General features: G+C 46.9%; 1 protein-coding gene across 1 annotated transcript in view; it reads left to right on the top strand.

Annotated features, from left to right (window-relative positions):
• LOC144783141 (uncharacterized) overlaps positions 1 to 14,372 on the top strand; it is a 67,204-nt gene extending 52,832 nt beyond the window's left edge. Inside the window, exons 2-3 of the mRNA XM_078662274.1 lie at positions 13,077 to 13,232; positions 13,853 to 14,372. Of these exons, the coding sequence (XP_078518400.1) occupies positions 13,077 to 13,232; positions 13,853 to 14,304 (608 nt within the window). The 3' untranslated portion in view covers positions 14,305 to 14,372. The remainder of the gene's footprint in view (positions 1 to 13,076; positions 13,233 to 13,852) is intronic.
• Positions 14,373 to 26,286: the final 11,914 nt, after the last annotated feature.

The raw sequence follows: 26,286 nt of genomic DNA, 5'->3' as shown, positions 1-26,286 counted from the left end.
CACATTTCACTGTTTTTACTGGGACCGAAAAATGGACTCGGCATGCTTCTTACAGGGAAAACTCTTAAGAGACTAGTGGGCATTTCCCCTATTTAGGACTGAATAGGTTGAGATATCTTGAGTGCGTTTGTGACAAGTGGGACATGAATCTTGCAACTTTGTACATATTTTTTTTAAACTTCACATGCTTCACAAAGTTTGAAGATTCCAAAATCTAATAAGAAAGAAAACGTGACAGAAAAGGGACACCTTTTCAGGTTTTATGCAGTATCTAGTAAACGTTTATGCAGTGTCTCATGATTGTGAGCAGCAGCAGGTAAAGAGCTTAATGTAACCCCAGCTCCAAACGATAGATGTAATGATCCTTACGTGATAGGCAGTGTACATTTCAGTGAAGCAGGCCCTGGCATTGCAGACAGCTTGGTGTCAGCAGTGTCAATTGAAGAGAAGTTGTTTTCTGTGGGAGGTTGCTAAAGGTTAGTGGGCATAGGCATAACATGTCCTTGACACCCTTCGCCCAGTGCAAGTGGTATGGTGATAAACCTGTGCACTCTGCTGTTGTTGCATCTCAGTAACTGGTGTAAACTTTGAGATTGTCTTACCCATGAGATGATTATGCTACAACTTTACAAAAACCCAGCGGCAAGAAAATTGAATGAAGGCGGTCTTTTGACATGGCCTGGTATGGTCTGAGAGTGCGCTGGAGGGGTATCAAGCTTGTGCTCCTAGTCTACAACCATGTCAAAGATCACTTCAGGGGGTAAATGGCATCTGGCAATGAAGCTCCCAGAGACATCACAAACTGTTGATCCTTTCCCTGTAAACTCAATTTTTCCTCCTCAACTTATTGTTTCTCAAAATGGGGGGCAAAGCTACAAAGACCTTTGCCGACATAGTGAATTCAAATAGATGTTTGGTTTATGACTTCATGTCTTCTTGGCCACCCTCTGTGTGATTGGTTGCTGTTGTAATATGTTTCACCCATAGAACAGTCTCAACTTTCACACACTGACTGGGGCCCATTTTAGAGATTGGACCCACTGTTTTTGTTTGCGCCATGGTGAACTTTTCTGCAGGTGTACCAGGCACAAACAAGGACAGTGCACCCTATTGCAATTATTGTACTGCCATCAGGGCAGCTGTGAACCCACACCTGCCATTGGGGCAGTTCATTCAATAAAATATTGAGCAGCTGTTTACACACTAGCCATGTTTCACAGTGCAGCTGCAGTGGTGCCTACACTTTAAGAGGGGAAAGAGATCCACTGGCTGCCTAGTGCAGTGAGTAACTGCACCTGCCTGCAGAGAGTTACCTGGGGGACCATGAGATCTCATTTGCCACCTCCAGAGGACTGGCCTCAGTGCGCTTATTTAGGTCCCTTTAGCCTCTGCGCACACGCCCATAGCACAGGTGAAGAGTGGGCTGGCGCTGCATGTGCACTATCATTATTACAAAAGGGGCTGTACAAGTGGCTGCAGCCTCGTCTATAATACCATAGTGTCTAGAGGGTACAAAAAGTTGGCACACATGCCTGTTGCAACCCCAGGGCACTATGTCTACGGCCCCAGATAACTCTGGTCAGCTGGCCTCCTGCTCGCCCACGTCCCTCACATCTGAAGAGCCAGAGCTGGTGGCAGTGCCTTTTTGCACCTAGCTCACAATACCTGGCACAACGTCCACATCAGAGATGCCAGCAATATCATAGAATTCCACTGGAAAACGAAAACCTAGCTATTTAATAAGGCCCTGTCGGGGCAACTCCTTTCTTTCTTAAGCTGCTGGGATAACTCCCTGGGTGATATCTGCCCATTCATATACAAATAACATAACACCACTATGTTTTCCATCATCTAGCCTCATGCCAAGCACGGCAGCAAAGTCATCCACCATGGCACTGAAACCTATTCCATCACTACTGAAGCATGCCCACTTTGCTGTGATAACACCCCAAATTCCACCCCCTTAGTCACAGCCAGAGTGCTGATAGCCCTTTATAATATGTGTTGGCTTGGAGAACTACAAGGATGGGTGCACCTCTTAATGTTTTTAAAGGAAAACGGCCACTACAACGCGGCCGTTTCCACGGAAACATTAACCACGCATGCATTACAACGCATGCGTGGTTACCACTAAAGCCTTTACCACGCATACCATTACTACGAGGTACGTAGTAATGGCATATGTGGTAAAGGGTAACAAAAAAATGGGGGCTTGGGGGGATCTCCCCCCCATAAAATGAAACTCACCTCAAAAAACGTCGAGATGTGCAGGCAAACGGCATCCTTTAAGAGGAAACGGTAAGAAACTTCCGTTTCCTCTTAACGACGTACGACGTCACCACAGAAGTATTAGAGGAAAAGCCTATGCGAAGAAAAAGCATTCCGTTGTAACGCATGCGTGGTAAAGGCATGCGTTGCAACGCAATTCGTTGTAAGAACACATATTCGTTTTTAAATTACTAATGTTTAATTAAATGGAGTGCAGCAACAAATACAGCACATAGTCATACTTAGTAAGATCAGTCTGCTGCTGTCATCCCATGTGTGGCTCGAGCGATTTAAAGTGGTTGAAATAAATTCAAGCATTCCCTCCATCACCTTGTTTTTGTTGTTGTTGCAGTTGACATCCTTGGGGAGACAGTGAGACAGGAATGCTCAGACATTGGTCCTGTGCTCAATGTGCCACTGGAACCAAGCTATTCCCATTGGATGAGCTGTAATCAGTGCGAAACCGGACTGGGGTGGCTTGTGTTCTAGTTCAGGGAGTACCTGGCTAGGCGGTTCATACTGGACTGTTCCTATTGGAGCAGGGTCCAGACTGAATGGCGTATGACTGGGTACCAACTGAGGTGCCATGGTGGGTGAAAAAGGATAGACTGGGATGCCGCCGTGAGCGATTGCTAGTGATGGAGACCAATTCTAGCATTCCATTCACACCTTGTTGCAGTTAATGCTCTAGGTACCACAGGTATGCTCAGAGATGGGCCCCGTGCTACCTGTGCCATTAGAAGCAAGCTATACCCGACTGATGAGCCCTAATCAGGAGAAATTGGTCTTTGGTTGCTTGTGCTGGGGTGGGAGCCACTAGCCTGGCTGTTCAGGCTGGACTGTTCCTTTTGGAGGAGGCTCAAGACTGATGTGCATATGGCTGGGTCCAACCTTAGGTTGCATGGCTGGCAAACATTGATGGACTGTGATGCGGCCCCAAAAATTTGCCAGTGGCTGAGATTAATTCAAGCATTCAATCCATCATATTGTTGCTGCTGCATTTGACACCCTAAGTGCTACAGTCATTTCCTGATGTTGGTCCCATGCCCACTGTAACCAAGCTCTAATCAGGGTTGAATTGGTCTTGGGTTGCTTGTGTTCAGGTTGACGGAGGACCTGACCTGCCAGTTCGGACTGGACTGTTCCCATTGGAGCAGGATCAAAAGACTGATTTTCACATGGCTAGGTCTAAACCGAGGTGGCCTGGAAGGTGAAAAGCAATGGACTGAGATGCAGCCCTGAACAATTGACAGTGGCTGAGATTAATTCAAGCATTCCATTCACAACTTGCTGTTGGTGCAGTTGACATCATAAGTGCAAAAGATATGCCCAGATGTGGTTCCCGTGCTCACTGTGCGACTGGAACTACGCTATGCCTGACTGATGTGCCCTAATCAGGGAAAAAATGGTTCAGGGAGAACCTGGCCTGGCAGTTCATTCTGGAATGTTCCTACTGGAGAAGGGTCCAGACTGATTTGCATATTGATGGTTCCAAACTGAGGTGGCATGATGTATGAAAAACAATGGACTGGGATGGCAGCCCCAAGTGATTGCCAGTGGCTGAGATTAATTCATCCATCACCTTGTTGTTGCAGTTGTCTCACAGACAGGATGCCTTGCACAACACAAGCTTCACATCATGGCACCAAGATGAGTGTGCAGGCAAACATCCTGAACAACAACTCCCGTAACAACGAGTTCCGGAGTCACGAAAGCTGAGCAACGACTTGCCCGAACAACGACTCAGCCAGCTGGGTCAGTCTAGTGTTCGGGCAGGGCAGAGTTCATCGCAGTGTGGATGTATGTGATGCAGTGATTTGAAGCAAGACCCCGACACTAAACATTGTCTCCTGGGTATGTGCTCTCAGCATGTTGTGTAAACCCTCCACAAAACTCCATACTGTCACAATTATTGTAATACCGTCCGCGGCCACCGAGAAGTTGATATCTATTTAGAACAAGATACTAGTGTGAGCGCTGACTAGGGAAGTCGTGGTTGTGGAAATCGTTGTTCCCACATACAACCCAGTGTGTGCTGTCTAGTGTAAGATTTATACTGGAACCATAATCTTCAAGTGAAAAGACTTAAATGTCCTACGAAGTTACATAATACCAGTCCACAGCACACATATGTCAGGGGCAGCCAATGCAATTATTTCATAATGTTCATCCAGGAGTGCAGGGGGTCAACCCACCAAAAGGCACAAGTTACAAGCAGCCAGGGTAAAATGCTCTCCCAGTAGTGATAGAATAACAACTAATGACATGCCTTGGGTAAAGGCAGTGTTAGACTTGGCATCCTTGGTGTTGTTCTCGTCAAACTTTTTTACCTTCAATGCTCATGTTTTGCTGACTTAGTTTATGTTTGGCTTTAGGACTCTGCACATTTTACCACTGCTAACCAGTGGCAAAGTACTTGTGCTCTCTCCATCCTGGTAAAAGTGGCTTACACCCAATTTTCACGTTTAATTTACCTGTAAATCTCTAGTAAAGTGGTACTGTCTGTACCCAGGGCCAGTAAATGAAATGCTACTAGTGGGCCTGCAGCACTGATTGTGCCACCCACTTAAGCAGCCCTTTTAAAAATGTCTCAGGCCTGCTACTGTGCAGTTTTAAAACTGCTGTAGGAAGGTAGTATCCTTCTAGCATGGTTACCCCTACTCTTTCCCTGGTGTCAGTGTGTTTTTCCTCTAGTCTGCTGGGATCCTGTTAATCAGGACCCCAGCAAATGTGCTTTTCCCTTAAATTGACACGGCAGGCTCTTCAGTGCTGAGGGTAGGGTGCTTAGTTACAAAGGTGAGGGTGCCCTTGCATAAACAGAAAACCCAATACAAACCCTGGAGTTGATTCTCCAGTCTTTGTATGTGCAGTCAGCCATTTAAAGACATATAGTGGACATCAGTCATTAGGAGATGTCTAACTATTTAATGACTGCACTGAACTCAGTCATGTTTGGCATCAAACATGTTGGAATCATACCCTGATGCTGATTCCAGTGTTGGAACTATGATCCCATGTACTGGGGTGCATCTTAGGGGAACAGCATTTTAGAGTCTGTCAGCAAACAAATTCTGCTGCCGACCACATATGCAATTCTGCCCTCCTACTGCTGAGCCAAGCTCAAGGAGAGGAAGGTAGAACAATAGGTTTCCTGTCACAGACAGGACTTAGAGTATTGGGCTGGGGTGGGGGCACTTGCCAGCGCTACCAGGCTGCTTTGGAGGGCACATTTGGTGCCCTCCTCACACACTCCTGTTTGAACCAGTTCAGGAACCCTTGGTTCCTCCTCTGGTGTGAAACTGGACGGAGGACATGGGACTATCCTCCCCTCTGTCCAACGCCTCCTCCTGGTGGAACCCCAAGTCATCCCAGCCCTTTCCTTAGGGTAGTAAAGGGATCCTCTTAGGGTGGGTCCTCAGATTCATCTTGGGGCAGACTCAACCCTGAAACTACATCGCTCTTCAATCTCTTGGACACTTGGACGTTGGCTGAATCTGAGACTGCATCAAGGAAGACTCCTGCTGCTCCTGGTCTCGCTGTTCTTCAAGTCTGCTGCATTGTCTGTGTTTCATCCAGGTTCTCCAGAAGACCTGTGGTCATAATGGACATCCAAGGAAATCTCACTTGGAGTGAAGGAGTCACTCCCCTGCATCTGTAGGCACCACAACAAAGATGACCGGTCTGCTGCTCATCTCGTTCTACACCCTTCCTGAGGCCCAGCAACACAGGAGGTGGTTCTTCAACTCTAAAGAGGCTTGACCTGTCTTCTCAGCAATTTGGAGGACAGTATCCCTCGTCGGGTCCGCTGGGACCAATCCCCTGTGCACTACATTGACTTGCCGTTGCCAAGGTGTGTTAGCTCTACACTCCAGAGATCTTCAGGCTACAAGAAACTCCGGCCTCCAACACCTCACTTCCTGAAGAACAGAGTCCTCCCTGCATCTCCTGCATCGTGGACCTCTGACTTTGATGAGCAGCTTGAGGTCCTCTTGGGACTCCTGTGCCTCTAGCCTATGGGTCCTATCGACGGTCTCCCTTTGCTTCAGTGGGCTCCCCTGTTTGCTCAGGGTCTGCTCTGACTCTCCTGTATTTGGTGAGTCCCTTGGATCTGGTTGGTCCCAACGTTTGCTCCTTTTTGTTCTCCATGCCAGTTGCGGCTACCAAGGCTTTTTGGTGCTCCCACTGGACACTGACCACCTAGACACAAACATCTGATGTGGGACATCTTGTGTACAGCTCCTGCTTTGTCAGTGCCACCTGGTCCTCGCAGCTGCAGCGACAAGTTCACCTTTGTCTCCTCTGAACCTTCTGACATCGGTGGGCATTGTGCTTCCGTGCCTCCTGGTCACCTCCGAGTGGCATACACTCTGTCCCCCCCGCTTGCAGGTTCTCTACTTCCAGCATCCACCTTTGGATTCCACAGGACTCCTTTGAAGTCTTCTCCTGAGGCTTCTTCTTTGAAGTCCCCCATTGTTGTCCACAGCAGGTTCCGATGTCACTTCACCCTCGTGCAGGTAAGCTGATTTCTGGTAAGGATGGGCAGAGTTTGTGGAGTTGCACTATGCGGAATTCTGTCAAGTTGCCAAAAAGCTCAGTGGAATTCTGTGGAGTTCCGCAAGAAGGCTGAGTTGCTCCACTCGCCCACCTCTACTTTTGACAATGTGTTACAATAATCTAACATTGAAGGGAATGTATTGTTGATGAAAATAAATGGTGGGGCATAACACAGAGGAATCTTCTTAATTTCCTGATAGTCATGAATTTAAAAAGGGTGCAGTCACTCTTCTTCAAGATGAGAACCTGGGGTTTTAGTTATATGAATGAATTAGAAATTTTTTGATCACGATGTTCTGCCAGACCTTGTTGTGTTCACCTAAAAGGGCATTTTTAGTCACTGACTTACAGGAACTGGCCATCAAAGAAACAAAGCAGTCAGATGGCTGACACTCAAAATGAGAAGAAATGTGCAGGGTCCTGAACAGAGATATTTGTGTCTCCCGTTGAGGATGGAGGCCGGTTCAGCAGAGACTCTAAAGAAGCCCATTTTCGTTCTGAGACAGCACTCTGCATTCCTTTCTAAATACTCCTCACATTTTATTTTGAACACATGCTACTGCTCTCGGGTCAGAAGGAAAACTACAGACTGTCTCACAGGCTGGAGACAAAAAGTTTAACCTAATCGAGAGCAGAAACAACATTAAATTGCTCATACCTACCCGGCCGTCTTTCTGACTCTCAGGCTGAGCTGTGCACAACCATATCTATCCTTCCTTTACCTCTGACTACCTTTTGTCCTGCTAACAAGGCAAAACCGAGAACAGCTCGAGATTGGTTCTAAACAAATCAGTTACAGGCCCTGACTAATCAATCCAGGACCCATCTCTCCTTCCCTCTGGCATTTTCACGTCAGCATTGGTAGCTCTCCCAAGGACAGGCAGGCGGTGTACAGCCAAATCAGTGGGAGAACAAGCTGCCCCGGGCACGGCAATGACGCCCTTAGGAGGCGCAAAGAGGAAATTTCCACCATGCATTACTAGGACAGTTGAGCATGTTGTTTACTTACTTTGTTCTGAACTCTCAGACAGCTGTGCGGGCCCTCATGGAGGCGGCTCTGTTTCCTTGTCTGATGTTTACCTGTCTTCATGGGTGACTCACCGCGTCAGGTCCACACGTCCATCTGGAACTTGACATAGGGCTGTTTGGTTACATCAAAGCCTCCTCGCTGCAGCCCTGCCATTTTTAGATGATAATGACTTCACTAGCAGCACCGCTAGGCCTGAGAGGAGGGAGGCTGGGTTGGGAGGGAAGTGGAAGAAGGGAGGAGAGCTTGCGACAGAGTGGTCCGGGGTATTACCTCATCATTGGCTCTGCAATCAAATGTAATCAAATGGGAAGGATGATCATAAGACTCACAAGGGTAAGTTAAGCCTTGGCTCCAGTTCTACACACTTGCACTCACTCCAGGGCTCTCACTTTGGACACATAAGCCCCCATTAGGATGGCGGGTCCGCCCGCCTCCCTAGCGGTGCTGGGAACGCCCGCTGCGATGTCAAAGATGCGGGATGCGACCGCCGCGGTGGCGGTGGCACCCCGCATCTTTTTTTAATATATTTATTTATTTATTTATTTCAAAGGTTTTATATAGCGCTGCTGGACCCAAGAGTATCAGAGCGCTTTACAGGGAAGGTAAAACATAATAATAGAAAATAAACAAACAACAATGTGCAGAGAATTTACAAGGGATGTAGCAATGCATTTAGAGGAGCAATGAGAGCAAAGAAAACAAAGATAACATTAAAGGGGAAGATGAAGTTTTAAAGATCGGAGAAAGAAGGGGGTGCAGTGGAGGGGAGGGAGAATGAAAGGGGGAGAGTGTGTGGGGAAGGAGTGGGTAGGGGAAGAGTAAAGAGTGAGCAAGTTCAGGATCAAAGGCATTAGGTACACCAATATTTGTTGAGAAGAAGTACTTTGAGTTCCTTTTGAAGAGAGGGTAAGAGGGGTTGCAGCGAAGATCTTTGGGGAGAGAGTTCCAAATCGTAGGAACGTTACCAGAAAATGCCCGGGATTGGGTCTTTTTACATTTGAGTCTAGGAGGGATTAGGACAAGGGAGTTAGTGCTCCTCAGGGACCTGGAGCACCCTGTTGACCTCACGGTGGGCGATGCTTGAAGCAGCACCCTCCGCAATGCCAAAGAGTTTGTTACGCTGGACTCTCTGACTGACGCTAGCCTCTGTGCAACATTTTGATTGAAAGAAACATTACTCATAAGTGGTGACTCGAAGATTGTTTCACTTTCCCCCGAAACTAACGCCACTGATACTTTCAATCATCGTCATCAATCTGACTCTCTTGATTTGTGGATCAGTGATAATCTCACCATCAATGTACGCGGATTTGACCATACACTCACGATAAGGACTAACCATTAAGCATGGGCGGATTTTGCGGATTCGCAATCCGCGAATTTGCGGATTTGCGTATTCGCGGATTGCGAAAATACGCGAAATCCGCGAATTCTCGCGGATTAGCGGATTTTTGGGGGGTGTGTGTGTTCGCACAGGTTTCTGCAAGTTCGCGAGGGTTTTGTACTATTTCGCAAATTGCGAACTTACTTGTCGGGTCGCCAGTTTAGCGAACTTGTTGTTTCTACGTGCCCAGCCTGTTTGCTAAGCTTTCTTCATCACTGCCACCCTCTGTCACCACTGGCACTCTCTTTGGTCACCCATGCCACCCTCTGGCTCACCCATGTCACCCTCTGTGTCATCACATCACCCTCTAGTTCACCAGTGTACATTATTGGGGCAAAGCAAAGCACTGCCATCCTCTGTCAACACTGGCACTCTGGTTCACCCATGCCACCCTCTGGCTGGCACACCCATGCCACCCTCAGTGTCATCACAACACCCTCTGATTGACCACTGAGTGAACAAACACCTGCTAAGTGCTTTAAGTTTTGCAAACAACAACACCTGCCCTGCCCCAACTGACATTAATGAAGGCTGGCACCTGCTTGTCTGCTCCCTTTCCTTTTTGTAGCAAATGCAATGTAAATAATTTTTTTTAACAGGATGCAATGGCATACTTGTAACTATTCTGTGACTGTCAGAGCAGGGTCACACAATAGTTGCAAGTAGGCAACCGGATTCTGGAGGGCCCCTTCAGGAAGCACTACAGGTAAATGGTTACAAATGATGAGCTCGAACTTTTGCACCTGCTCGTTCGTTTTGCTTTTGCAAAACTCGTTTTTCGGTAATTTCGCCCTATTCGCGGGGCGCGTCGTAGTGCGAACTGGCCCGTGGAGGCCGCGAACTCGTGCGAGTTACCTCAAGGTTGAGTATGGGCGCCGCCATTTTGTTTGCGTGACGTATTTCCGTTTCCGCCCGCTAAGTGTAATCTCGCGCGACTCGCGCCTTGCGAATACAAGTTCGCACGAGTTCGCGAGAGAAATCGCGTGCGAACTTACTTACGCGCACGTGATCGGGCCGCCATCTTGTTTTTCATTCATTCCTATGTGTCTGGGTATGGTGTTTCTATCCTCTCTATATCTCTGCCATCCTTTGCTTGTTTTAATATTTTTTTGATCTATTTAACTTATTTTCTATCCCTGTATTTTTCTAGATCTATATTTTTGTGTTTTAAGATACTTTTGTTTACTTTTGAACTACTTTTTTAAACTTTTACTTTCCTTCTTCCCTACTCTTATTCTTTTTCATTTTGTCTCTTCTTTACTGCTCACACCTGCCCAGAACATGGTAAAGACAGCTGTGAAGCTGCCCAAGACGGGCACCGCAGCCCGTGCCCGGCTCCCGTGTGGTCGATTGAGGGCGGAAATGGTGGTGCCCCGGGAGATTTTCAGCCCTGAGGAGGTGGGCGCACTTGTTTTTTACGTGCAGCGCCGTCTCCCCAGGACCATCGCGGCAGGCGGCAGGATTGCTGCTGGTTACACCAACAGCCAGGAGCGACGGAAGCGGTGGGGGCAGGTGTGCCGGGCCCTTTTTAAGATCACGGGGGTCCAGCGCACCTACAATCAGGTCACCCACCGCTGGACCGACATCCTTGACCGAGAGCGTGACCTGCTAGACGTGCTGGGAGTGGAGGTCCCCGGTCTTGGTGAGTAGTAGTAGCAATTTTTTCATTAATATTTCAAAATCTTCTGTGCATTTCAGGTGCACTGTTCTCCTTCTCTGTGCCGGTGCCACTGCTTATTTGTTATCTATTTTGTGTTCATTTAATTGGGCTGAGTATGAGTGTATTTTACAGAACTGGGTAATGCTAGACACAAAGGGGCAGATTTACAAGCCCCTTGTTCCACGTTTACACTGCCTTACCTGACGCACAGCGACGTAAACGTGGCGCATCCCTGCGAGTCATGTACAACGTGATGCATCTAAGGAGATGCGCCACGTGAATGCCTGGGCCTGCGCCTCAATGGGTGCGTTCCCACGCAGGGGGGGAGTGGGGGGTGGGGGGTGCCGGTCAGGCAGATGTGTGCCTCGCAAAAGTGCCTGCGTGAAATCTACAAGATTTAACGCAGGCACTTCCGCGACGCTGCTATGTCAATTCTTTATGCCTGCTTGCTTGAAGCAGGCGTAAGGACTGATGCGGTATGTAGAGTATTGGGCAGCCCTGAGCACTGCTATAGTTGCATTGCGCCCGCGACGCGACTCTAGAGATGCGCCCCTATTTCGTCACGAGATGCGTCACGCATCTGCCTACCCTTGCGCCAGGGTTTGCCGCATTGTAATAGCGGCGCATCTGCCGTGACGCAAGGTTAGTTTTGCGTTACGTATTTGTTCTGGTGCACATCTGGAGGTGTCCAGCTCAGAACTCGTAAGTATGCCCGTAAGTGTCAGATTAGCAATTACCTGCGCATCCCTGCAAAGTGTGTGGCACGGCAGCACCACCCATGGTGCGCCGTATTTACAATACGGCACACCATGGTCCCAAAACGTCACCGAAGCGTTACGCATCGGTGCCGTAAAGGCGGCTCTTTGATGGAGTTGCGTTGCAACGATGGCGCAGCTCCAGCAATGCTGCGTCAAGCCGTAAGTCTGCTTCATGCAGGCGCAGGGTTTCAGTGACGCATCATTGTCCTAAATGACTGATTGAAATTTTATATATTCCCCATAGCCACTTTTAGCATGCGTTCCTGCGCAGGAACGCCCTCCCTTGCGATGGAATGCTCCCTAATGGCGCAGGGTTTTAGAATGGGATGCATCTCCCATATGCGTCACGTTGTTAATATACGCCACACCATGGCGCCTCTCTTGTGGCGCTGCGTCACAAAATTGACGCAAGAATGGAGCAAAAGAGCTGCAAGGGGCTTGTAAATCTGCCCCTAGAGTAGAGGCTCAGGTGCAGTCCTTCCTTTGTAGCCCTCTTTTTGGATGAAATAGTAGGTTCTTGTTCTTTCTAAATGTTTGATTTGGTTGACAAGGACATCGGCAAGCAGCAATCATCAATGTTTTCTGTTATTTCTTTCATGTTGTACGTCAGGTCCGCCCAGGGGCAAGCGGACCGAAAAATCTGATGCAGCAGTGGCTCCAAAGGAGGAGGATGCAGGCCAGGGCGGCGAGTGCTCCTTTGCTGGCCCCAGTAAGTTTTCATTTAAATATAGAGGACCTATTGTTGTCCAAGCATTCCTAATTTAATTGTTTCAAAATAGGGTTTAGATAGGAGCAAAATCAATAATCCAACTGTTGCAGGGACAATTCTCCACAAACCGAACTATGGACAGCAAAGACCAGAGTAATAATATTTCAGAGTGGCGTGTTTGGCACACTGTATAAATAAACCTGGTAGTGTCAGCAGCACAGACTCCTCCTTGCAAAAATTGCAAAACTTTTCGCTCAGTCACTCTAGTCTGGACTCTCTGGAGGACTAAAAACCACAGAGTCAATTCAAGTTTAAAAGCTTTATTAAAAGTTTAAGTAAACACATATATGAAAATAAAGTTAGTTGGAAATGGAAAAGTGCTTGGTGCTGAGTTGATGAGTACTGGATTGGTACACATTTCTTGTGGTCGAGCCGAGCTTTCACCTGGTTTGAAGTTGATGTTCCTCTTGTCCTTAGAAGTCCAGTTTCTGTCTGTTCAGAGAAAAATAGTGTGTGTTAAAATTAAGCAAGCATTCAACAATTGTGACAAAAAAAATGAAGCAAGACAACAGCTTTCCCTGGAAGGAGGGACATTTTTACTTTAGACTAGAGTAGACAGTCAATTAATTTTTTTGTTGTTTTCACATTTTTTCATTCATAGACCAAATACTAGTGGAGTGGTGTAATCTAACATTCTTAAATCTACTTTGTAGGTGGAACATCTGGTGGCGGGGCCAGCTCAGATGTGGTGGTCATCAGTGACTCGGAGTCCGAGGGTCAATCTGGGGAGGAGGCGGCGCTAGAGGAGTCGGATCAAGAGCAAGAAGTACAGACTGTGAGGAAGGAGACGGTGGCGGTGGCGAGTACAGGTAAGCTGGATCATGGAGGTACTATCTGACTCTTAGATAGGATATGATGTGTATTCAGTGGTGGCCCAGTGACAAATTACAATATGGTAATTACAGCAGGCTGGGACCGACAGACAGATGGAGGCAGAGACAGAGAGAGAGGAAGACAGAAGGAGAGAGAGAGAGAGGGAGGGAGCCAGAGGGAGGGTGAGGGAGGGAAACAGAGAGAGAGAGACAGCGAGGTAGAGGGAGACAAAGGGAGACAGAAAGAGTGAGACAGAGAGAGAGAGAGAGAGAGAGAGAGAGAGAGAGAGGGAGGGAAACAGACATATCGCCTGGGCCTGGTGCAGATGATACGGTTGCTGGTGTGGTTAACGGCTCAGAGGAAAAATCACTCACTTCTGCCAGATCTCTTTCATATGAAAGAGCACCAAACCAAGGATACAAGTGAGTTGTGGGAAGGGAAATGGTGATTCAAGCGCCCCTCCCTGCGGACGCCCATGATACTGGCCTGAATAGTTTTGTACTGCCCTGGCTAGTTGCTAGTTGTACTGTGACACAACTTCCTGCTGAATCATTTTGTGTTAATCATATTCTTAAAGAGCATTGGTTACAGATTATGTCTTTCTTTCTTCATGTAGTTGGCAATACTAAAACCTCCAAACCAACGAGGAGTATGCTGGCTGTACTGGCCCGGCAACGGAGGCTGGAAGCAACTGTTGCTGAATATCGGCGACTGGTGGAACTAGAGGGGGACGACACGCACTCCAGTGCATCAAACCTAACAACATCTACATCCTCCTCTGTTACCCCACGTTCTACCGGTAAGCACAGTGCTCCAGCAAACCGGAGCCGTGCCGGAAGACGCCACCGCCGAGCAGCAAAAGCTGCACCTCGCAGCACTGTTAAAGGTCGCTTGCGCCGTGCACTCCGCAGAGTGTCCGACCTAGAGGCGGAGGTCCAGAAATGGACCAAATATCAGAATGTGGTGGAGGGCCTCCGCCTAGATCAAGCCATCCTCCAAGAAAAATATGATGCCCTGGCCCTAAAGCATGATGCCCTGGAGGCCAAACTTAACAGCTTGCATCCATAGAGTGTCCCTTGCCCCTGTTTTTGAGACTTTTGGGGGGTGGGAATTGGGAGTTGGGTTTTTTGGGGACTTTTGAGGACTATTTATTTGTTGGGGTTAGGGAGGGTCTTGCGGGAGATTATTTTGTTAGGGATATAAATATACTTTTTCAAACTTTATCTGAGCATACCTGTTTTTTTACTACTTTTGAGCTGGGTGGGTGGTGGTTTTGCAGTAATTTCATTTAACTGAACACTGTCATCGTGTTGGTTCACGTGCAATAGGCCAAATGTTTTCCTAAGTAAATGCCTGTCACAGAGTTTGTTAATTCATGAGCCCTAGGACTTTGCTGCTAGTACCACTGTCACTCTCTCGCCTCTCCAAATACTCCATTATACTACCTCCCATCCAAACGCTTATCTTACCTGTAATTTGTGTTTGAGGGCTGGCTCCACCTGGAATTCACAGTGGGGGACTCGTCAACGTTAAGTAAGTTTCTTCATTGTGCAGAATCCAGGCATCAGCATTATGGGTAATGGATAGGGTGAGTCTGGAGGAGGAGGACTCAGGATAGACGACCAGGACTGAGTTCGTGTCAACTAACTGTTGTGAACCTGAGGAATGCTGCGGCATCAAAATCAAGACAGTTCTGTTGATGGGCTTGTTGTTTTATTGGTTGATTTGATTACAGTTTTGTTGGGAATGTGATGAAGCACTTGCTAAAGAAAGACAGACACACAGGAATAAAAGTGAATAAGGAGGACTATTTACAATTAATGAATGAATGATTGAGTCATTTTCAGAACTCGCTGTCAGGGAAGCAGAACTCGTCCTCATACTCTGCTAAATCATCAGTCGGGGTTACTTCTGGTAACTGAGGAGAACTTTCCTCGGGTAGGGCGGTGTCCTCTTCTTCCTGCGTGCATTCTCGTACTCTGTAATCTGGTGGTATGAAGTGCTGGTTCATCTTTATCAAGGTGAGCCGCTCCACATTTGCGGGCAAGAGGCGGGACCTTTTGGAAGTCACAATGCCACCAGCAGAACTAAAAACACGTTCTGAAGACACGCTTGCGAGTGGGCAAGACAAGTAATTGATAGCCAGGTTGGTGAGCTCTCGCCATATTTTTCTTTTCCCATGCCAATACGCCAATGGGTCCTCTGTAATATTGACCTCTGTTGAGTCATCCAGATAGGCCTGCACCATTGAAAGAATGTCCTCCCGGATTCCTGTACTTTGCACTTCTGTGTCCTTTCTAGGACCAGGAAACCCTAGCTGAGTTAGCCAACTCGCTTCAGACATATCGCATGCGCCTGGTGCAGATGATACGGTTGCTGGTGTGCTTAACGGCTCAGAGGGAAAGTCACTCACTTCTGCCACAGGCACAGATGGTGAAGTGCTTTTTTGGGACGCCTGATCGCCTGCTGATTCACTAGTAGTACTGTCTTCTCCTACAGTTTCCTTCCGCTCTATTTCAAAACGAATGGCTGACTGAGCTAGCCAACCTTTGTACTCTGTAACATCCGATGTTTCAAAAGGAATTATTACTTTGCCAAACAATGGCTTTTTGTAACGTGGATCCAGAATAGTAGCACAAATGTAGTGCTGTTGTTTCTTGATATTTACAAGCCGTTCATTGCTATCTAGGCGTTGTAATAATCTCTGCGCCAACTCATGTGCTTCGTTCTTTCCAACGTCCCTTAATTGTGAAGACACCACCTTGACTTGGTGCTCGAGCTTCAGCAACAGTGGGATAGCTTTGCTCAAAGAACAGTCCTCCCTGCTCACGTCACGCGTGAAGACCTCAAAAGGCCGAAGCATGTCTGTCAGGCTTTTAACTAGCTGCCATTGCTCCACCGCTAGCATCATTCCTGTCGTATCACCACCCAGGTTGTAGAAATACTCATTGACTACTGGAAACAGCTCATGCAGACGCTCAAGCATGTAGAAGGTTGAGTTCCAACGTGTTGCCACCTCCTGGATAAGTGCTTTCACTGGCATTCTACGTTCATTTTGCTTGCGCCTCAGCTCCTTCCGGGCCTTAAAAGAATGGTTGAAATGTGTGCATATTCTTCTGCAGATGGTCAGTGTTTTGTCGACTGCAAGTTCTTTTTTAAAAAAATTTTGCACAACAAGGTTGATACAGTGCGCCAAACACGGCACTCTGAAATAGAAACCGTCCTCCATGGCCTTAACTACATTCCTGCCATTATCTGTAGAAACATAACCAACCTTGCAATGTCTTGGGCGCAGCCATTTCAAGACCTTTTTGTTAAAGTCAGCCAAAATGTTGACTGCAGTATGACTTTTCTCCATGCCAAACATGGCTAATGGTGCATGTTTACGAGCACCCTTAAAAATCTCGACCAAGTCACCACCTGCATTTATCTGTTTAATAACCCCTGAAAAAGAGACCCAGTGTGCAGTGATGCACATGTAATCAAGGGCTTGGCAACTGGTCCACATGTCTGTTGTCAGGTGTATAGTGTGAACAGCACTCTTCTGCAAAGCTGCCCCCACCAACTCAAGCACCTCTTTGTGTAGTGCTGGAACAGCAACCCTGGCAAAATAGTACCGGCTAGGAACCTTCCATTTAGGGGCCAATGTTGCCACGAGTTCAAGGAAACCCACACCTTCGACAAACGAAAAAGGGAGAAGGTCCACTGCTAGCATTTTTGCCAGCTTAGTGTTATAGAGGCGTACAGTTGGGTGGTTGCGTTGAAATTGCGCATCTGAGGAGAACATGGCTGAAATGGTGCGCTGGACAAATTTACGGGATGATGCTGATGCCTTCTTCGACCCACTTCTGATCAGTGTTGACATTTTCCGCATTGGTGTGTCTCCCAGACTCTCAGTGTGCCTGCTATGTGTTACGGAGGGTGTGGTGCTGCAAGGGGTACTGGGTGCAACCGGACACATGTCTGACGCTTCTTCTACCTCCCCATCATCTTCAGATGAAACACCTACTATGGGTATATTTTGGCCACTTGCCCTTTGGGATCGCTTTCCCTTGACGTTTGCTAGGCGCGGAAACCATTCGACAGCGTGCTTTCTTTCAAGATGACCTATCTGGCCTCCGGTTCCATAGTTGGTACCAGTCTTACCACGGCTAACGCTAGTCTTACAAATGCAACAAACGGCTATGTTATCATATTTTTCATGGACACTAAAAAAGTTCCAAACTGGGGACTGGAAACTTCTGGTTTTGCCGCACGAGGTGATACTGCTGCCAATGCCAGATGAAGCAGTGGTGGATGAGCCTTGCAGACATCTACTGGGTTGTGCAATTATTGCAGCAACCTTACTTGAGGGAGTCGAGCTGGATGGAGTCCCCCTCTGGGGAGAAAATATGGGAGCTGTAGGTTTTGTTGAACTTGTGGTACTACTTGACTGCGTTGGTGGTGCTACCAGTGGCACGTCGCCAGGGTCACGCTCAGCATGACGTCGGGATAGGGTGTAAATGTCTGTCTGCTGCATGGCCGGTGTGGCTGGACTGACATGTGTGATGACTAGGTCATTGCTGTCATCCTCTTCAACAACATCAGAATGCACCACTTCATCAAGTCCGACGTTCGGATCCATAAGTATGAGCTTTCCGGGGCCCTTCCTTTTACCATGTGATACCTTTCGCAGCTCATGGTGTGCCTCCCTCTCAGACGTCAGAGATGGTTGCCAATCTAGATCCACATCATCATCTGATGGAGCGGGGCTTGAAGAGGAACTTCTACACACCCTCCTTGATCTTTTCCTTGCTGGGGAGATGGGAGAAAATGAATCATCAGGAGGAGTGGCTTCGTCTTCCTGACATGATACCCCGGCTCCAAAGTCAATTTCCTCCTGTGCCCCTACTTCTGGAAGAACAACCATTGTGGGCACTTGCACCGCTCCATGGCCATCTTCACTGACCTCTACTTGCAAGTCTCCATGGACCTCTCCTTCTCGGCCTTCTCCTTCTCGGCCTTCTCCTTCTCGGCCTTCTCCTTCTCGGACAGCTCCTTCTCGGACAGCTCCTTCTCGGACAGCTCCTTCTCGGACAGCTCCTTCTCGGACAGCTCCTTCTCGGACAGCTCCTTCTCGGACAGCTCCTTCTTGGACAGCTCCTTGCGCATGTACTTCTGCTTGTACTAGTAGCCCATGCAGTTGTTGTTGCGGCTTTGGTTGTTGAATAGTACTTGTGAGATGAGTTAAAACCTGTGTTGATGGCGTGCTGCTACTTTCTTGCGATGATCCAACATCACTGGTCGTTGGTGATTCAACAACTAAACAGGCTACCTGTGCAGCACTCATGGTGGGCCTTTGTTTTTTTTGTTGTTGTTGCCCAAAAAATGTCTTGGTTGAGCAACCAGTCGCCTTGGTAAGTGGTGCCACTTGCTTCTTCTTCTCCTTAGTAGAGACATCTTTCTTGGAAGAGGACCTACGGGCACCTCTTTTTGGAGCCATCTTCTTCAGATGTCGGAACAACAGGCCGCAGCAGCACTTCTTCCTGGCACTGATGCTCAACGATGATGCGTAGTTTTGTGCACCTAAACGCAAACGAAGACAGAGGAACATCAGTAAATATAAATGTTGCATATGTAGCGCTTGAATAAACAGTTAGCAAGTAGGCATTTATGAATACACACGTGCACACCACACAATATGGAATTTTCAAAATTAGGATTTGCTAAATTTTTGGGAAACAGGAATTTAACATTGATCCAAGAGAGCACACACACAGAGGGTTGTGCTTTCATGTACCCCTGACTCCGCCTGGGCACAATGGGTGAAAGCAAGGCACAATGGGTGCAGGCCTATGTCTCAAAGCTCACTGCCTGCCTTCAAAATGGCCGCTTGACCCCCCCATCCACATGGCCAGGACCATGCCTCAAAATGGCCACCACCAACATAGCCAACACCCAACCCCTACTCCAAAAAGTGAAAACACACAACACAAATCAAATCACCACAATCCAATGCCATCCATCCATTTTCAGAAGGCTTATGCTGCCTGCTGGTGGTTTTCCGGTGCAAAATTGCAGTTTTTACAATTTCGCGAGTGCGAGATTGTTGCTTCACGGCGCGAACGTGGCAAAAACCCGCAAAATCCGCGAACAGACCGATTCTGGGCCCCCCTGGGCATAATGGATGACATCAGAGCACAGTGGGTGCAGGCCTATGGCACAAAGCACACAACTTACAAATGGCCCCTAGACCCCCACCCACACGGGACCAGACAATAAAATGGCCCCCACCCCCATAGCAAGCCCCCAACACCACCCCAAAAAGTCCTAAAACACACAAAAATCAGCACAATCCAATGTCATCCATGCCCTGGCCAGAATCATGTTAACAAAAATAATTTCAACAAAACAGTTGTATCATCCATGCACCCATAAATAAGCCTGGTGGTTTTCAATTCATGTGCAGCAGAATTGTAATTTTTACAATTTCGCGAGTGCGAGATTGTTGCTGCGCGGGACACGAGCAGTGCGAACACAAGCAAAAACATCCTCAGCTCGCGAACTTGCAGATTTTCCCCCCAAAAAAGTCGGAAAAAAAACAACACACACAAAAATCACCACAAACAAACAACATCAACTTACTTCTTTGTGAAATCAAAATTCGAATCCAAAAGTAATCCAAAAGGCCTCAAATCCAAATATCCAGCAGCAACCACAAAAAGTAATCCTTCCCAGTCAAGAATGATCGAAAAGTGGCCAGGAAATGGAGGAGCTTGCTGGACAGGAACAGGAAGTTGGAGACTGGGGCACTTCCTTCACCCCACCCCTATGGGAGGAGCTTGCTGGACAGGAACAGGAAGTTGGAGACTGGGCCACTTCCTTTACTAAGTAATTTTTGTACTTTCGCTAGTGCGAGATTGTTCCTGCCCGCGCCGCGGACCGCGAGCAGCGCGAGCAGTGCGAACACAAACAAAAAATCCGCTTCGTGCGGATTTGCGTATTCTCGCCGCATCCGCGAGAGTTCGCGGATTGCGGATTCCCCGAAAATACGAAAAATCCGCGAGCGTAACGGATTTTACGCCCATGCTTACTATATTGATTATAGAAAGGTCCTTTGTATATGCAATATCTACTGTCCTGTAGATGGTCTGACGGACTGACGCCACGGAGACCGAAACGTCGACTCCACCATCTATTTCTGAGATATTTGTTTGATCTCTAATGACCATTATTCTTATCAGGGGATATGTCATTATCGATTTCATTGGAATAGATGTTTTTCATGAATTGTTGGATTAATTTAATTTTACCTCTTTTCATGTTTATTTGCTGATTTGATTGTCCATTTGTACCCTTTTTAAATGAACTACTGATTTATAAACAAATCTATATTTTCAAACAAATAACATATTCCCATGTTTTTGTGCTCTGGAATTGCATTTGTCGTTGTTGTTGTCATAGGACACTTGGGTGGATGTTTTTATGAGACCCACCTCCAGAATAAATTGAGAACAGTTACTCATTGAATTTCTTTGAAACAAAATCCCTTGTAGGCACTCTTTACCTATCATTGGCAATGCCAAAGAGGCATGTTGTGCATTGTCATGCACAATGTGACAGGCACCATGCGGTGCCTGCCACCCTATGCATGGTAATGAAGGGGAGTGAGGGGGGTACCATAGGTACCCCCCAGTGCAGCCACCCACCCCCCACATCCCCCGGGTGCCCCAACGGCCCACAAAAAGTCATTCTCTGCATGCCTTTCAATGGCAGAGTCTCCTCCATGGAAAGGCATGCCCACCGCAGTCTTCATAATATGGATGGCAGTGCCTGCAAGGCACCACCACCATATTGTGGGCTTTTTACACCGGGCTGGCAATCGCGACGAATGTCAACCAACGGAAAAGCGGCGGACGGACTTGGCAGGGGTAAATTGTGATGTGATGGCGGATGGATCACAACCCCCGTCCGGGCGGTGGCGATCCACCCACCTTCATTATCGCCCCCATAGTGTAAGGACTTACTCATTGATGAGTCACTATTTACCAAGATTTTATTAAATGTGCATTATTTCACAGGTTTGTTATAACTGGCGGTGGGTGCAACTCCACTATGTGGCATAGGCGGAGCTTTTGCCAAACTCCGCCTCAAGCGGAGTGCAGAGTGACAAAAACTCTGTGATCTCCACTGGAGGAGCGGAGTTTGCCGCCCATGCTTAGTTTCTGGGACATCCACTGGTGGGGTGGCTCTCCAACCTTCTGTCTTCCAAAGGGTTTCCTCAGGATCCTCCGGGAAGGGCCCTTCTTCTTTAAAACTGCAACCACAACTTTTCCATTGACCTCAATTAAGCATGTGACTGTGTTGCCACTCTGCACACACCCTCCGTGGGGTTCCTGGGTACTTACCTTTGTTGGTTCCTTTTGTCCCCTGCACCTCTGGGTCTTCTGGTCCAAGTCCTGTTCTCCTATGCAAGCGATTTACAAAGGAGACCCAGACCTTAAATACCGCACTTGGCTACTTTTAGATGAATAATTTTTTGTAAAAACAAGACTAAAGGATTTCTCAATCAACAAACGCGCCTCCATAAATTTGATTGAGATCTACTGAATGTGAATTTGAATCCTTTTGAGACATAATCTACTCTTCCAAATCAATATTGAAATAATCTGCCTCAATGTTGATGTATTATTTGAGATAATCAAAAAATAGTGGGTGCTGATCGTTTTGTTTCTGTTCTCCTATGCAGTTTGCATTCAACTTTCTTAATATATGGCTTGGTTCCCCCTGGAGACCAGTGTATATTTGTGCTACTTACCTGATTATTGCAAAGTATTTGTTGTATTGTGTTGATATCTCCGGGTAGGAGATATACCAACGTGTTAGTGTTGTGTAATAAATTTATTTTGATATAAACACTGTGTCGTTCTTTTTCATCTAATCTACACTGTCGATTGAATGTGGTAAAACAAGCTGCTTTACAGTCCTTCAAAATAAGCCTGAAGGCTGTTCTCCACAGCTACCACTTTTAGAATTTTCCAGGGTTATCAAAGACCACTAAAATCACCAAAAGTGTTTTCTCGATTAGTGCAAGGTGCATCACTTGAATAAGTATGCACCATATACCTAGCCTCTTACAACTGCCATTTCATCGTGGCAAAAACGAACCTCTTTCCAGGCCAAACCTTCCTTTGTAATACCTATAAGTCACCCCTAGGGTAGGCCGCGAACAGCCTTGAGGGCATGGTGCAGTGTATTTAAAAAGTAGGACATGCAGCTTTAAGTTTTACCTGTCCTTGTAGTTAAAAACTCCTGTAGTTGTTTTCCCTACTCAAGGCCCACCTCTCCCGTAGGATAACATTGTGGATACTTTATTACATTTAATAAGCTGTAACTTCTAATTAGGACCGGGTCGACAGAACAAATTTGGTGCCTAAAGAATTGTAAATAAAAGACCTCTCTAATTGTAAAGTTGGATTTTTACTCCCAATTCTGAAAAGCATTCCATCCATCATCATCTTGCTGTAGCAGATGAAACCCTAGGTTCGACGTGCATGCCCAGACATGGGTCCTGTTTTCACTGTGCCATTGGAAGCAAGCTATTACTGATTGATGAACCCTAATCAGGGAAAACCTGTTCAAGGTTGGCCTGGCCTGGAAGTTTGCGCTAGACTGCTTCTATTGAAGCAGGGTCAGTACTGATTTGCATGTGGCTGGGTCCAAACTGAGGTGACATGGTAGACAAAAAACAATGAACTGTGATGCAGCCCCGTGTGATTGCCAGTGACTGACAATAATGTAAGCATACCATCCATTAGTTTGTTGCAGTTCATCCTCTTTGCTGGTACACAAATAGGGTGCGTTACACAACACACAGCCTCACAGCATGGCCCCCAAGATGAGTGTGTACTATCTAATATAATATTTATTCTATATTAGATAAAGGCAGAAGGATCACACACACACTGGAAGTTACCTGCTCACTGCAGACAGTATAGATTTTCTAATGGTGTCCACGCAGGAAAGAAAGGAGTGTAACTCATAGGAATGCACTGGTTAGAGTCAGCCAGTCTACAAATGCTCCAAGAAGTTATATAATTCCAGTTCACAGAACACAATGTTAGGGGCAGTCAATGTAGTTGTTGCATAAAGTCCATCCATGAGTGCAGTGGATCATCTCACCAAAAGCAGCAGTCAGAGTAAAATGCTAACCCAGAAATGACAGAATAGCCGTACCTGGCATGACTTGGGTATAGGCAATGTTAGGGCTGGCATCCTTGGAGTGCTTCTCCCCTAACATTTTGCTTTCAATACTCCTGTTTTGATGACATAGGATCTGATAGTTTTAGGACTCTATGCACTATACCAATCCTAAACAGAGCTAAAGTGCTTGTGTCATCTCAATAAAACAAGGTAGAATTGGCTTACACCCAATTGGCGCATTTAATTTACCTGTACGTCTCTAGTAATATGGCAATGTCCATACTCAGCGACTGTAAATGAAATGCTACGTTGGGCCTGCAGCACAGATTGTGCAACCCCCTTAAATAATCAGTTTAAACTTGTCTCAGGCCTGCCAATGTAGCTTGTGTGCACAGTTTTTAAATTTCCAATTTTACCTGGCAAAATAATAAACCTTTTGCCTGGCTGAAAACTGCTGCTCAATGGTACTGCTGCACCACTGTGCTGATCTGCTATCTGCTGCCCTCTTGCCTATTTGAGAAGGACAACACCTGCATCTGTTGAACTAAGGACCCCAGAGTGCCTCCAAGGGCTAGTTGGCTGGCCTCCTGATCAGAAGCCTCAGGGACAGAAGGCTCTGACAACCTTGAACCCAGCACCTGGCCTCTGCCATCTGTGAGTCCTAACCTACAAAGTGGTGCCACTCCAGTGCTGGACTATTGGAAAAGGGCCTGAAGGTGCCCTGCCAGCTCATCTGTGGATCCTACAGAACCAACGCATCTCCTCTGCTGTGCGGCGCAACCCTGAGCTGAGCTGATGCATCGCCTCTGCTGTATGGACTTCCCCAACAGAAGGAACTTTTTTCCAAATAGTGTGGGATATTTTTACAGTTGAGTTTTCACGTCATTACTGTTTGAAGGGCTCCAAACATACATTACAAATTGCCTTTAAGTTAAGCATGACTGCTCTGTGCCAAGCTGCCAGAGGGTTTGAGCACAGGTTAACTAGTTGCTTGTGGCTTCATCCTGACACGGATTGTGGTTCCTGTTTGAGTAGGGTTTCCCACACCCAACTAGTGACCAAATTTCATAAAGGCAGCCAGTGCAGATGCAGAGTCCAGTCATGGGAGACTCGCTGTAAACAATGCAGCAGGTGTTTGATGCTCTGAGTGATGGTGCTGGTAGAAAGGTGATGCTGTGGAAGGAGAATAATTAGTAAATTAAATGAATTGAAGGGAACAGGAAGGGGAATATTTGTTTGAAATTTAGCTGCACACTGCTAACCTAATATAGCATAGAACAAGTGTATAACGATAAAGTATTTTCCAAACCTAACAAACCCTCCTTTTAGCAGTGGAGGCTAAATTACTATATAGACGCTATCAGGTAAGGGTCTTTATAATTCTAAGCAGGAGGGAAATGAATCATCTCATGTTTAGCAAAATGTATCTAATATTCAAAAAACCCATCTCAATTTGCATCATGTCCTGTATTTCTTGCATCATCATAACAGATCCATAATCATCATATTCTGGCTATTTAGGGGAAGGGGTGATTTTACTCAAGCAATAGTTGCAACATGCTGGAAGGCAATTAACACATAGACAACACATGAAGAAGACACCTGCGATGGCCACTAGAAAAAGAAGTATCTTCCAACCCCAGGATGATATCAGGCCGCAAAACCACACTATCAAGGACCATGAACCATTGTCTTGATGAATATCGGATGCAATTCTATATAACTTCTGAATAGCTGAATACACATTCATTTGCATTGCGGAAATCTATAAATGTCATATCTAGAATAGGAGAACAGAATTGAAGATGCACCAATCTGAGCACTTGTATTATCAGTTTATGTCTTCCAGTGTTCCACTGTGCGAGGAGCCAAAGTAAGAAACACGTTCATAAGGGAAGCAGGTGCTGTACAAACTTGGGAGTACATAGAATACTTCTCATTCAGGGAGTAGGATATCCCTATGTTATGTTATGTTATGTTAACAAGCACTTGTAAAGCGCGCTTACACCCTAGGGTTTCATGGCGCTCAAACTGAAGACTATTGCAGCCGAGATACTAGGCATAGGCTTGCTCAAATAGCCATTTTTTTAAAACCTTCCTGAAGCTGAGAAGGTTATCGCAGCTTCTGAGCACCAAGGGAAGAGAGTTCCAGAGTCTGGGGGCCAAGTGAGAAAAGCAGCAGCCTCCCTGTTGTTTCCGTCTGAAAGACAAAGTAGTAAGCAGGAAGTGGTGGGCTGAGCGGAGGCTGCGCCGAGGGTTATATTTGGTAATCATACTGCTGATGAATCTGGGGCTTTTGCCATGCAAAGCCTTAAAGGCTAGGCAGCAGGTCTTAAAGGCTACTCGTAGGGATATCGGGAGCCAGTGGAGTTGTGCCAGGCCAGGTCTGGCTGACAGCCACTTGGGTTGTTTATGAATCAGTCTGACTGCCTGATTCTGGACCATTTGAAGTCTTTTTTGTAGACCAACAGGTAGGCCGAGATAGATAGAGTTAGAGAAGTCGAGCCGTGAGAGTATGAGGGCTAGCACCACCTGTATTAAAGCTAAATATGTCAGCAGGTGTGCAATTTTCCTGATTTTACGAAGTTGGTGGACACTGGAGGAGATCACTGCACCCACCTGTCCGTGAAGCGAGAGGTCGGCGTTGATTATGACCCCTAGGCTTTTCACGGAGGGAGAGGGGGTGGGGGGAGGCCCAAGTTCTAACGGCCAAAAGTGCATGCCCCAGCTTTTCTTGCTGTTCCCAGGTAACACCAGCTCCATAGTGCCCAGGTTGAGTTTCAAATGGTTCACATCCATCCAGCACTGGATGTGGAGCATGGTAGATTGGAACTCAATTACGGCATTGGGGGAGCCAAGTGGAAATAT

The sequence above is a fragment of the Lissotriton helveticus genome, chromosome 9 (genome assembly GCF_964261635.1).
Source record: "Lissotriton helveticus chromosome 9, aLisHel1.1, whole genome shotgun sequence".
NCBI classification, from domain to species: Eukaryota; Metazoa; Chordata; class Amphibia; order Caudata; family Salamandridae; genus Lissotriton; species Lissotriton helveticus.
This window is presented reverse-complemented; position numbering and strand designations above follow the sequence as displayed.